The sequence below is a fragment of the Trichosurus vulpecula genome, chromosome 5 (genome assembly GCF_011100635.1).
Source record: "Trichosurus vulpecula isolate mTriVul1 chromosome 5, mTriVul1.pri, whole genome shotgun sequence".
Lineage (NCBI taxonomy): Eukaryota > Metazoa > Chordata > Mammalia > Diprotodontia > Phalangeridae > Trichosurus > Trichosurus vulpecula.
The window spans coordinates 109,553,331-109,565,621 of record NC_050577.1 but is presented as its reverse complement, the minus strand read 5'-3'; the positions used below and the strand labels follow the sequence as shown (position 1 = coordinate 109,565,621).

Genomic DNA, 12,291 nt, shown 5'->3' with positions numbered 1-12,291 from the left:
TAACTACAGCTACAATACCCTCCCTCCCCTGCCCTCTATTACACAAGGTTTGGCCATCTAGTTTTTGCTAACTAAATCAGGCATTTTCCCTCTTACTGGGCAAGGCAGCATGGTGTAATGGATAGAGACCTGAGCTTAGAGTCAGGAAGACCTAGGTTCAAATACCATCTCAGAAACTTACTAGTTCCAACTTCTGTGCCTTAATTTCCTCACCTGTAAAATGAAAGGGTGGGACTAGACAACTTCTAAGATTCCTTCAAGCTCTGTATCAACAGTCCTATCCTCCTAGGCCACTTAATCTCCCTGAGTTTGTTTCCTCACCTGTAAAAATGAGGGGGTGGGACTAGATGGCCTCTGTAGTCTATGGTCAACTCTACATCCATTGCCCAGGGTTACACAACTATTAAGTTTCGGAGGCAGATATGCAAGTAAATGTACCTGGATTCAAACCCTTAAGTGAAGATCACTGAAAAGAGAAATGCTTGGGTGGTGGAGGGAGCTAGGTGCAGTAGAGTGTATAAATGGGTGAATGGGACACTAGTGAATAGCAAGAAAAGCCTCCAACCTGGCAGTAGCCATGTGACCTTAGGTATGGCCTTAAATTTCTCTCAGCTACAATTTTTTTCATCTGTAAAATGGGAATCAAATTCCTGCCTTGCTTACTCCACAGGGTTGTTGTGAGGACCAAATAAATAATGTGCCTACAAAAGTGCCATGAAACCTATACATCTGTGTGCAGTTAATTTCCATTACTAGCCAAGACAGAGTAAGACAGTGGTGCCCAGGGTCACAGGGGTAATAACTGGCAAAGGTGGGATTTGAATGAAGTTCAGTTCCTCTGACTTCAAAGCCAGAGCTCTTTCCACTGTCCTACTCACAACGACCCTTGGGGTGAGCTAGTCAAAGGGCATGAACTTGAGCCCAGTTCTTGCTGACTCCAAAGTCAGTGCTTTTCCCCCACTGTGTAAATATTCTCTTTCCTCTCTCCCTCCATTGTCTGTCTGTCTGTTTCTCTCTGTCTCTCTCCCCTCTATTTTTCTCCTCTTCTTCTCTTTCCTCCCCTCCCCTCCTCTTTTCTTTTTCTCCTTTCCTCTTCTCTCTCCTCTCCTTTCTCTCTCTTGTTTTCTCATTCCTCATTTCATTTCTTATTTTCTCTATATTTGCCACAGTGCTTTGCCTAGAATAATGAAAGTTTTCCATAGTCTTTTTTGATTATTATTGTAACTTGTATTAATTGCTTTAAAAACCACCAGCAAGTATAGGGTCCTTGTTTTAATGAGTAGATGGGTCATATGAAATTAGCAGCATCCATAGCATCCATTTGCTTTTTTTCATAGACAGCAAAAAGGTAAACTCCAGCTTAGGCCAAACCAAATTTCAATGTAATGTCATATAAAAAAGCCAACCTCTTGAGGTTTAAAAAAAAACCCAACCTAAAACTTCTCAAACTGGAGGTTAACCTATGCTGGGTATGTGGGCAGCTGAGTTCTCCATGTTCCAGCTCCCTACTGTTACTTAAGTAGCTACTAATGTGTAGGGCTTACTGCAGTCCTCACTCCGGATTTCCAACTCATAGCAGCGGCTAACAGGCAGCAGAGATCCCTACAGCCCCTTTCCTGGCATCACTGAGCAGGAGTGGAGACTAGGGCAATCATAATCCATTATGCTACATAGCGCTACTAATGGATTATGATTGCCCTAGTCTCCACTCCTGCTCAGTGATGTCAGGAAAGGGCATCTAGTCTAGTCACTAAACAAAGCTCACGTGGTCATTAGAGGTCACAAAACTACGTCTCCAGCTAGGTTCCAATAGATGGTCTTGCAAACCTCAAAGCAGAGGAAAATAAGCGTGTTTCCATTCCACTCACCTGTGCTGCCCAATTTCCAATAGCACTGCCTTCTCTAACCTCGTCTCATTTGATATCCTGAACTGAGCAACATCGGCCTCTTCAGCCCTGGGTCTTGGCTCCAACATGGACATCCCAAGGACTGGGGGCCCTCTTTCTCTGTCCTCAATGTCCCCTCGATCCCCAGGAAAGCCTAGGCTCTGAGACTCCTCCAGGGGAGGGGGTTCTTCATAGATCAGCAGACTCCTGGATCTCACTAAGGACAGAATAGGGAAACAGAGGCAAGAAATGATCAAGTATACCCTAACCATGGTCAGTCTTACAATGCAGGCCTCCACAAGCAATAAAGAGCCTTGGGGGCTGGGTGCTGTCACCTCTTTCAAATAACAGCTACCACTATTCAGGATAGACCCTAAAATGCTAAATGTCTGAAAGAGAGAGCATGAGCGAGAGCGAGAGAGAGAGAGAGAAAGAGCGAGAGGGCGAACAAGAGAAAGTGTGCCTAGGAACTGAAGCTGGGTTTCCATGATGATTAAAAATGATACTGTACTGAAAGGAACAATACAAAAGAACATCAACACAAGGAGTTATCATCCCAAATTCCTTGATATTATAAACCTCCACATCCTCAACTTCTACCTCATCCTTATTTCTGGGGAGCAATATGTAGATGGTGGTGACCACCAGGGATTTGGGGAAGCCCAAACCTAGAGAGGACCAGGGCAACTCTGTTCTATACTTCAAGGAGGAAAACAGAGTATAAAGATAACAAGAGAGTTACCATGGCCATCTCCAAGCTAAAGCTATAAGTCACAGTTCAAGCATCCATCACACTTAATTGAATAACAGTATTGCCTCAATGTACATCTAATTTTTCCTGTTAACTTCCCTTACGATCTGTAGCTACATTCCCACAGTTAGTGGGTGGAAGCAGAAATGGTGGGCATTTCCCAACAGACCACTTAAAATGTGCTTCTAAGCTGCTGCTCCTTCCTGTGGTAATCTTGTCATTATGGTACAAGAGCATCACTCTTGCTTGAAATGCTTTTGATCACTTTTAGAACTTAGCAGCACTTTCTCTGAAGTCAAGATCCCCTCCTTGACAATAAATACATTTTTCCTATCTCAGATCTTCTAATTCCACATCTTGCAACGATGAGCATTTTGGTTCTATTTTTTTATGGCTATTCAGATGGCTAATATAGTTGGGTTAGAATATCACATTTTACCAGTAGGTGTCATCACTTAATACTAGGCATTCCTGATGCAAAAATATTATAATCTTACTTTGAAATAAAAACAATCATCCTCCTATTTTCTTTGCCTTACGTATAAAAAAAAATGCATTGCATCAAGTGATGAATCTTGGTCCTCCAATGTATTCTTAAATTCTGGTTATTCTAGTATTCACTATATAGTCAGACCAGAAAATTCCTAAAGCCCCAGGCTTTATATTCTATAAAATAAATTACTCTTTTCACTTTTTCACTTCTCTGAAGTTAAAATGTTGCTTGTACTCAGTTTCTGGAGGAACACCTGGGGAGTTTTGGAAGAGGCAAATGGAGTCCCAAAGCTAGGGTGGGAGGGACAAGGAAAGTTTGGAAAAACCTATTCCTCCCCTTGGGACTCTCTTCCTTTCAATGTAAAGTGCCTTAAAGTCTGTCATATGAAAGTAGAAATTGGAGGGACAAAAGTGAATACTCTTTCTGATAAACTGAGTTGGGTATTTTACTTGGTCATTGACTAGCTAAACAAAATAGACACTAATAATTTTCCCACTCAACAGAAGACCTCCAACAGTCCTGTTAATTCTACTACCTTGCATCTTTGGTCTTCATTGAGGAGATTCCTTACCTAATTATGCTTCTTCACTTTACCTATATTCCTGTGCCACTGTTCTTTCTTCCTTCTCACCACAGGTAACTTCTCTACCTGGTACCTAGTATCTAGCATCTTTGTAGCCTCAGAATCCTACCATGAGTCATGAGAGCACCCCAGGTGTTCTTGTACTCAAATTTTCAGAATCTCTTTCTCAGGGAAAAAAAAGACCTATTAACTTCAAGACCCTTCCAGGTAGAGATTCCCCCTCCAAATGTCAAGAGGAGAAAAGGTCCCCAGAGGGCCAGAAAAGCCATATCATAGCTCGGGAAGAAGAGTTAGGGATTTGTCAAAGGATGCCCTCTCAGAAGAAAAGGAAAGGAAAAATGGAAAGGGGAAGGAAAAATAGAAAAGGAAAGAAGGAAAACAGGAAAGAAGAGAGAAGAGAAAGAAAGATAACTGATAGGCAGTGGTAGAATTCACTCCCTTACCAACAGAGGCTGTGTATGATTCTGGAGTAGAATGTTGGCTTGGAAGCACCATCTTGGTAGCAGAGGGATAGGGCCCGTAGCTCTGAGAGAAGCTGCCAAACACAACAGCAAAACATAGCACAACAACCTGGATGAGAAAGAAAACATTGGGAGTTTGTAATTATAGGCAAAAACAGCACAGAGCAAATTTTCAGCATGGAGGTGGAAACAAGAGAAACTCCTCTCCTTATAGCAAGAGCTTCATGCTAACAAGACTCAAGGTCAAAGATCAGGCAATTAAACACACAGAAACAGTGACAACCTCGAGTACGGCTTTCCCACTTCTCCATCGCCTTAGCATTGAAACAATGCATTGGGAGGAAATAAAGACAGTAAGAATTAGATGAGGAGAGTTTCTATGACTCTATTTATTTTTTAAAGCCTCTACCCCTTGGGACTCACCATGAGACAAGTGCCTGTCTGAGTGCTGGCTGCTTTGCAGGAACGGGAAACCTTGCCCACAACCATAGACTGGAGCCTCTGGAGCTGTTGCAGGAGGGTTCTGCAGGGGTGACATGTGAAAAAAACAACCCTGAAAGGAATCTCAGAGATAAGCAGGCTCCCTTCCCTGCTGTGCTTCAGGAAACAATTGTTCCCTATGGTTTTGTGTCTGGTTTTTAACAAAAAGTACATAGTGATTCTGGCAAAGAAAAAACCAAAACAACCTTCTTTCCTAAAAAGCAAGATACATAAGAGCTAATGCCTTCCAGCACAGCTGTCACCATTATTGATCATGAGTTCAACAAATATATATCGAGTACTGGGAATATGAATGAAGACCTAGCCCCTGCCAGGCAAGAGCTTATAATTTTGTAGGTGAGATCAGAGAAATATGCAAATAACTGCAATACTAGGCAATTGTGTATCATAATAATAGTCTAGCAAGACTTCAGCTATCCAGTCTTCTGTAATAGCTCCCCTTTTAGAGACATAAGAGACATCCCTAGGCACATGGAAACACATGGAAACCTGCAAACAACCAAGACAATTCAGAGAAGACACCTGTCGAGACTGGTTCCCATGCAGAAAGACAGATTACAACTGACAGGCAACACCTTTTTTTTAAAAAGCCAGTCTTTTCATAGAAAAAGAAAAAAAAAGAGAGAGAAGATATTGATCAATAGTGGCCATGAATATTGGTAGCAAGCAGTAGACACTGACTGCAAAGAACAGCCATGGATGATGAGCAATGACAGCTTCCTACATCTCAAAATTCATCATCTATCTAGGAGTATGTTGGGAAACAGCACCTCAGTACTGTACTTGAACCTTGGAAAGCATAAGGTATCTCTACAGTAACTGATTCTGTCATCTTTTTGTACCTTTAGAGAGAGGTCATTTTAGACCCAGAGGCTTACCAGAGGATAATGAAACTATTCTATTGCTAGACAAGTATAAAGCCTGCCCCAAGGGAGCTTGGTGAACAGCTGGGAATATATCCGCCATCTTTCTGCTTCCCTCATCAGTGTTATCTTACTAAATCAGCCCATGGACCAGGATGTTGTTCTGAATAAAAGAAGCTATTAAAAAGAAAAGATTTTGTGCAGAAGTTAATCCATCACACAGGCTCCATATAGGACTTTCAATCTAACATTAAAGATGCAATTTTGAATGTTGCCAGTTATGGAATTGTGATAAGAGTCAAACATTAATAGAAGGGCCTGTAGAAACTGTAGTCCTGTCTTCAAGATGCCTATCTCCATCATCTTTTGAGGACAAAAAAGTAAGCTTTGGGGTAGCATAATATTTTTCGCATGGTAGATGTTTAAGAAATATTCATTGAACTTAAATTCAGTAAGGTCCCTCCCACAAAGCATTCTAGCACATATTTTTAACGTGATGAAGAAAACTGTTCCATCATACCTGAAAAGCACATGAGAGAGAAGTAGATACACAATGACAAAGATATGCCTAGTGGTCCATCATATTAGTGATGCAGAAATCAAAGACACTATTTTGGATAAGGATGACACATGTGAAGATGTTATGCGTTTTCTTAAGGGAAGGAAAATCATTTGGGAGAAAGCTTCTCCCACCTGACTCAGTAATGAGTTTCAATGAAAGACAGCATGTTACAGTGTCCCAGAGGTCATTCACTCTTTTCTTTCTGAGAAATGCGCAAATGAACAAAACATAATGGGTATCAGGGGCTTTTCAAGAAATCAAGCACCAGAGTCATTTCTGAGGTCAGTATCCACCATTATTTATTTGTTGGCAGCACTTTTCAAAACATAAAGATAACTGTACCCTGAACCCAGAAGACACAGGTTCTTGTCTTCTAGAAGCTTCTAGGTCAACTCTGCTGAGATAAATACATTCACAAAGGAAGTTTCCACTTCAAATAAAAGGGAGAATCACAGAATCATTGATTTATGGCTAGAATAGACCTCAGAGGCCATCTACTCCAGCCCCATCACTTTACAGATGAGGAACCTAGACCCCAGAGAAAGCTAAGTGACTTGTCCAAGGTCATAGAGATAATAGGTAGCAAGGTTAGAATTTGCAAGGAGGCTCCCTGATTCCTCTGTCTATATTGAGGGGTAACTTGTCTTGGAATGTGCTGTTTGTCCCTTTCTGAGACGGTGCCATTGAAATTGACAGCCAGTCGAAATAAAATTCTGATGACCCCGCCCATCAGCAAGGCTGAGTTGAAACTAGCAGAGACAAATACAATTCACTCAAAAATGTATTAATTCATTTTTACAACAGACCCTGGAAACATGAGGTAGCATGGAACAGTAGATGAAGAGGACCTGGGTGTAAGCCTCACCATCAATACTCTCTTTGTGACCCTGTATTTAACCTTTCAGTGTTCCAGGTCTGTTTAAAGATTTTGAATCGCAGAGGAGTTGCCAATCTACAGAGATGATGGGAAATCCCTACACTGAAATCATAGGGCTCAACCAAAGACTCACAAAATATTAACTGGTTTTAGATGCTCCTATAATAAGGTTCTTAACTTAGGCTTTACAAACTAGGTTTTTAAATATTTTCATAACTGTATTTCAATATAATTGGTTTCCTTTATAATGCTATTTATTTGAAAACCTCCTGAGAAGGGTTCCATAAGCTTCACTAGACTACCAAAGGAGTTCATGACTCCAAAAAAGATTAAGAACCCTTGCCCCATACTGTTTAGAGCCATGAAATGCATACTTCAAAATGAAAACAAACGAACAAACACTTGACTTTGGCCGTGATCTGGAATAAGGCTCACCAGCACTGGCAGAGGCTCAATTTTCTCTCACCTGAGGAATGAAGGAATTGAACTAGACCAGGGGTGGGGAACCTGAGACTTCAAAGGCACAGGTTTCCCACCCCTGGACTAGATGTTTCTGGTTCCTGCCAATTCTAACGTTCCATGGTCTATGATCTAAATCAATCCTAAATTATGCAAATGCTGACCACAAATTCCCCTAAATCAAATTACATAACCAAAACATTGACAATAATATGATAACCTCAACACTAAATAATAAAGCTATAAAGAGAACTGACATTAACAATAACCAAATGAAAGTTTCATATGCATGGTAACCTTGTTAATCCATCCTCAGTAGAAAATGCACTTTAAGTTGTTCTTCTAGAAGTACAGAAGTACACTCTTGCCCCACACCCCTTGTGACTAAGGACATATGTTACTGAGGTTCCTACATGTAGCTAAGGGTATGAGACAGGTTATGTGGTCCATATGGGAAGCAGAAATTTCAGCATCAGCATGGTGCACTCAACCAACTTGAGTCCACCAGTCCAAGAATGACCACCTAAACATTAGCTAACAATATCCCACTGATGATAACCCAAATCCTCCACTAAAAGCCTAATCTGATCTCATGCAATAGAACTGATCTTAGGCACTGCAAGGCTAGAAGCATCATGGCATAGTAGAATAAGAACCATTTTAGGAGACAAGAAGGTTTGAGCTCAAGTCCTGCTTGTGACACAAACTAGCCATGGTTGAAAAATTATGTTTAACTAAAGATAAATCATTTAATCCTTTAGTGTTCTAACAGTGTTAAAGACCTTAGCTTAAAAAGGCCAAGGTCTTCCACTGCATCCAGGGCCATCTCTAGTCCCACTGATCTATATTTTGCCACTGGACCCAGATGGCTCTGGAGGAGAAAGTGAGGCTGGTGACCTTGCACAGCCCTCACTCAAATCCAATTTATTTGCATGTTATGGCATCACCTCCCTGATGTCATGGTCCTCTTCGAGGATGAAGGACAAACAACAACAAAACCCTCTAAGACTATAGATTGTTCAGTCATTTTCCAGTCATGTTCAACTCTCCATGACCCCATTTAGGGTTTTCTTGGCAAAGATACTAGAGTGGTTTGCCATTTTCTTCTCCAGCTCATTTTACAGATGAGGAAACTGAAGCAAACAGGGTTAAGTGAGCTGCCCAAGGTCACACAGCTAGTAAATGTCTGACATGTCTTCCTGACTCCAGAACTGGCACTCTATCCCCTGCCCCACCTAGCTGCCCCCTAAGACTCTTAAGTTATAGACAAATTGTTTATCTGCAATGGTAAAGGGAGTTGCCTACACTGAGGAAACCACAGGCACAGACAAAAATAAATTAAAATAAAACAAAAATATAATCCAGTATATCATTAGAGGACAAGCTCTGCCAAGGCCTACCTAGAAAGGTTTTTAGTAGGAGTCCAGTGATAAAGTTGAGTGTCCCCTGTAAGGATTTTCTTAGCTAAATTCAAAGAGGTTTGTCACCAGAAGATTGTCCAGCAAGTGATGACTTTTTTTACCCTAGCAACTCATGAAACCATTTACTAAGTCATGGAAGGGTTGTAATCTACATTGGTGAAAGAAATACCCAAACTAACGAAGTCACAATATCTTCTGAAGTATTAAACTATAGTGACTAAATACCATCATGTCTTCACCATCACTACCACTATCCAATTTACTCACATTCATATTAATAAGAAACACCATGTGAGAACTAACTTTCTAGGCTACCTCAAAGGATGCTCAAGATATAGGGTTGTAGAAAACATACTTATGCTTCAATATTTCCATGTACCCCAAACCTAATTCCTCCTGTATTTCCTCCAATACAGCAAAAGTTGCAACCCAGGCATACCTTCCCCTCCACTGTGATCCAAATCTCCTCTGAAATCCATTACAAAAGATCTATCCAACTAGATGAAGATCTTCCTTTAAGTCTTTAGAAATTGAACTCAAGAGTGTCTAACTCTCAGTTTTGCTAAATGATTAGCCCACCTCCTTTTCAAATTATACATTTCAGGGACCCTATCTAAGAACAAATTCTCATGCCTTAGGCTCTATCTTAATGGAGCAATAAGCTCTGTTATTTGTACAGAGTAGTGATTAATAAATGTTTGCTGAATTGAATTGAAAGTCTGGCCATTAAAAAAAAGTTTCCCATCCATTAAGGGACAGCTGCTGACCACATACCTTAAGTAGGTGTGGGATGATATGATTGTTTTGGTGATGTAGCTAGGGCAGACTCATACTCTGAAGCTAAGAGATCCATGATGTCAGCCTGCCTGGAAGCCATCAGATGAAATGAACAAAATTGTTTTTAAAAGTAAAGGGATTAAAAGCCAATTGTATGGCAAATCCAATGGTGCATTTAAAGCTCAATCTATACTTATTTTTCTTTATTATAGTATTGTTAATAATCAGCAATCATTACTACTTAAGGTTTAATGAATTCATGGATTTCCAGGAGCATGGTCTTATTTCAGCATAAAGAACACCCTCTGAACAATCCCAGCACACATTTTTTCAAACAGATTTTCCACAATTTATTAAGGAGGTATGTCCAGCACTCTGTGGAAAAAAATGGATGTTGTCCCATGATGAGGTATAAAAAAAAAATAAGAAGCTTTCCTTGTTTAGGTCCTTACAAAAGAGCAGTCAAAGCCAGCTGCCATTCTGGCTCAAAATAAAGTATTATCCAATATCTTGGGAGATGCTTCGAAAAAGATTTAGTAAAACATTCAAAATTGGACTAAATTGTGAGATTTAATCCTATAATAAGAGACACAGTACAGAACTTGATGTTTTTCCTATCTATAGTTTGAGAAATCACTAAGAATGTTGGGCCATGGTTACTTCTTCTACTATATCAGCAGTCTTTATTTATCAAAGACAATAAATATGGTTATTTATTTAAATCAAGTCCCCAAGAGACACTGAGTCTGGGAAAGGGAAATCTGGGAGGACTCAAGAAAAAAAGAAAAGAAGGAAACATGAAGAGAAGGAAAAGGAAGACCCAGAATTGAGCTGAAGGATAGGAAAGGGAAAGAAGTTGGTGAAGTAAAGGAAAGGAAGTTAGGTGTAGCTACTAATGTACTCCAAGAAAGTTTGTCACAAAAGCTACTAGCAAGAAGGGCAAAGGACTGAGGATCTTGATTCCAGAAAGTAAGGATTTTTGCAGAGACCCTCAATAGTATATGTGTGTTTGTTTCTTTTCCATAGCCGAGTAAGCATTATCTACGCTCAAGGAGCAGTCTAGACTCCCTCTTAAAAGAGAAAACACACTTCTACTTTCCAGGGAATTAGAGTGTTCCTTTAAAAGAAAAAAAAAATCACAGAAGAAAAGTTTCAATGTAAACACAAAGGAGAATAAGGATCTAAAAAGAGAATGTCAGGATGTGCGATAGTGGAAGAAAAGTGACAAAGGGGAGAAAGGGAAGAAAAAGGACTGCTGATCAATTGGAGCTAACCAACAGATAGAGGCTCTTCCACAAAAGAAATGGAGCTGGACCACCTAAGGATGCAGCTGTTTGTCCTTAAAACAGTAGATCCGTAGGTGCCTTCATGTAAAGAATCATCCAGAAAAGGCCAAAGGAAAAAGAGATGGGCAGTGAGGGTTGGAGCTTGCAGAGGAGAATGGGGCAGCTCATTTTTTGACCTGATATTAACTGAGATTTCTAAGGATTCAATGAAGGAACTAGAAATGTTTACTCTGCAGAACAGAAGACTTGGGGGAGGGTGCAGGTGTTTGAGGGGCAATCACAAGAGCTCACTTCAAATGTTTAAAATGGTAATGTGAAAGAGGGATTCAATTTGTTCCATTTGGCCCCAGAGGACAGACCTAAGGACAGAAACTTCAAAGAGGCAGATTTTAGCTTGATTTAAGGAAAAACTCCCCAACAATCAGAGCTAAATAAAAGCAGAATATGGCACCTTAAGAGGTGATGGGTTCTTCCCCACTAGAGGTCTTCAAATTAAAAAATGAATGACTATTTGTCAGGTATATCATACAGGGGGTTCTTGTCACAGAATAGGTTGGACTAGATGGGCTCTGAGGTCTCTGTCCACTCTGAGATTCTCTGATTGTATGAAAACCAACCTTAAGTCACTATGGGGAAACTACACCAGTAGCCTTCTAATTACAAATTAGAAGTTCTAATCATTCACTATTATCAAAGATCCTTGATCTCAAGAATTAGGAGAAGCAGAATGACATGGTGGAGGGTCAACCTCATAGCCAGGAAGCCAACCTCATGACTGTAACCTCTGGGTTCAAGCCTCCTGCCTCTGACTCATACTGGCTTGGAGCAAAGCACTTGGTCTCTCAGCACTCTAGACACATCTCGAAGACTATCAGCACTACCAACAGGTGCATTGGTAGATGGAATTTCCCAACAAAGAGTTCCCTATACTAATCCCAGATCCAATCTCGATCACTGTCAGAGTTCTCTAAGGCTCCATTAAATATGGCATTTTACAGAGAGTGCTCACTCCAACTAAACTTTCCAACTAGCAGTAGACACTCCATTTGAGGAAAATCACTTGATAAATGATGACTTGCAATGGTCTCCCCAAAGCTACATGTCTAGTCTGTCACCCCGCTGCGCCCAAGCAGAAATCTCCACTGCAACATCCCCAACAAATGGTCATCTAGCTTCCACTTCCCTAATCCAGCAATGAGGAACTCAATCTCCCTAGCTCATTTGATAAATGATGACTCCCCAATTCTACATGTCTAGTCTGTCACCCCGCTGCGCCCAAGCAGAAATTTCCACTGCAACATCCCCAACAAATGGTCATCTAGCTTCCTCTTCCCTAATCTAGCAATGAGGAACTCAATCTCCCTAGCTCAT

The 12,291-nt window shown here is 40.6% G+C and overlaps 1 protein-coding gene across 1 annotated transcript in view; it reads right to left on the bottom strand.

Moving 5' to 3' along the window:
- The window catches only part of CREB3L2 (cAMP responsive element binding protein 3 like 2), a 173,066-nt gene that overhangs the window by 3,181 nt on the left and 157,594 nt on the right, over positions 1-12,291 (bottom strand). Inside the window, exons 9-11 of the mRNA XM_036760362.1 lie at positions 4,598-4,697; positions 4,157-4,283; positions 1,869-2,103 (exon numbers count right to left, since the gene is read on the bottom strand). Coding sequence (XP_036616257.1) covers positions 1,869-2,103; positions 4,157-4,283; positions 4,598-4,697 — 462 coding nt within the window. The remainder of the gene's footprint in view (positions 1-1,868; positions 2,104-4,156; positions 4,284-4,597; positions 4,698-12,291) is intronic.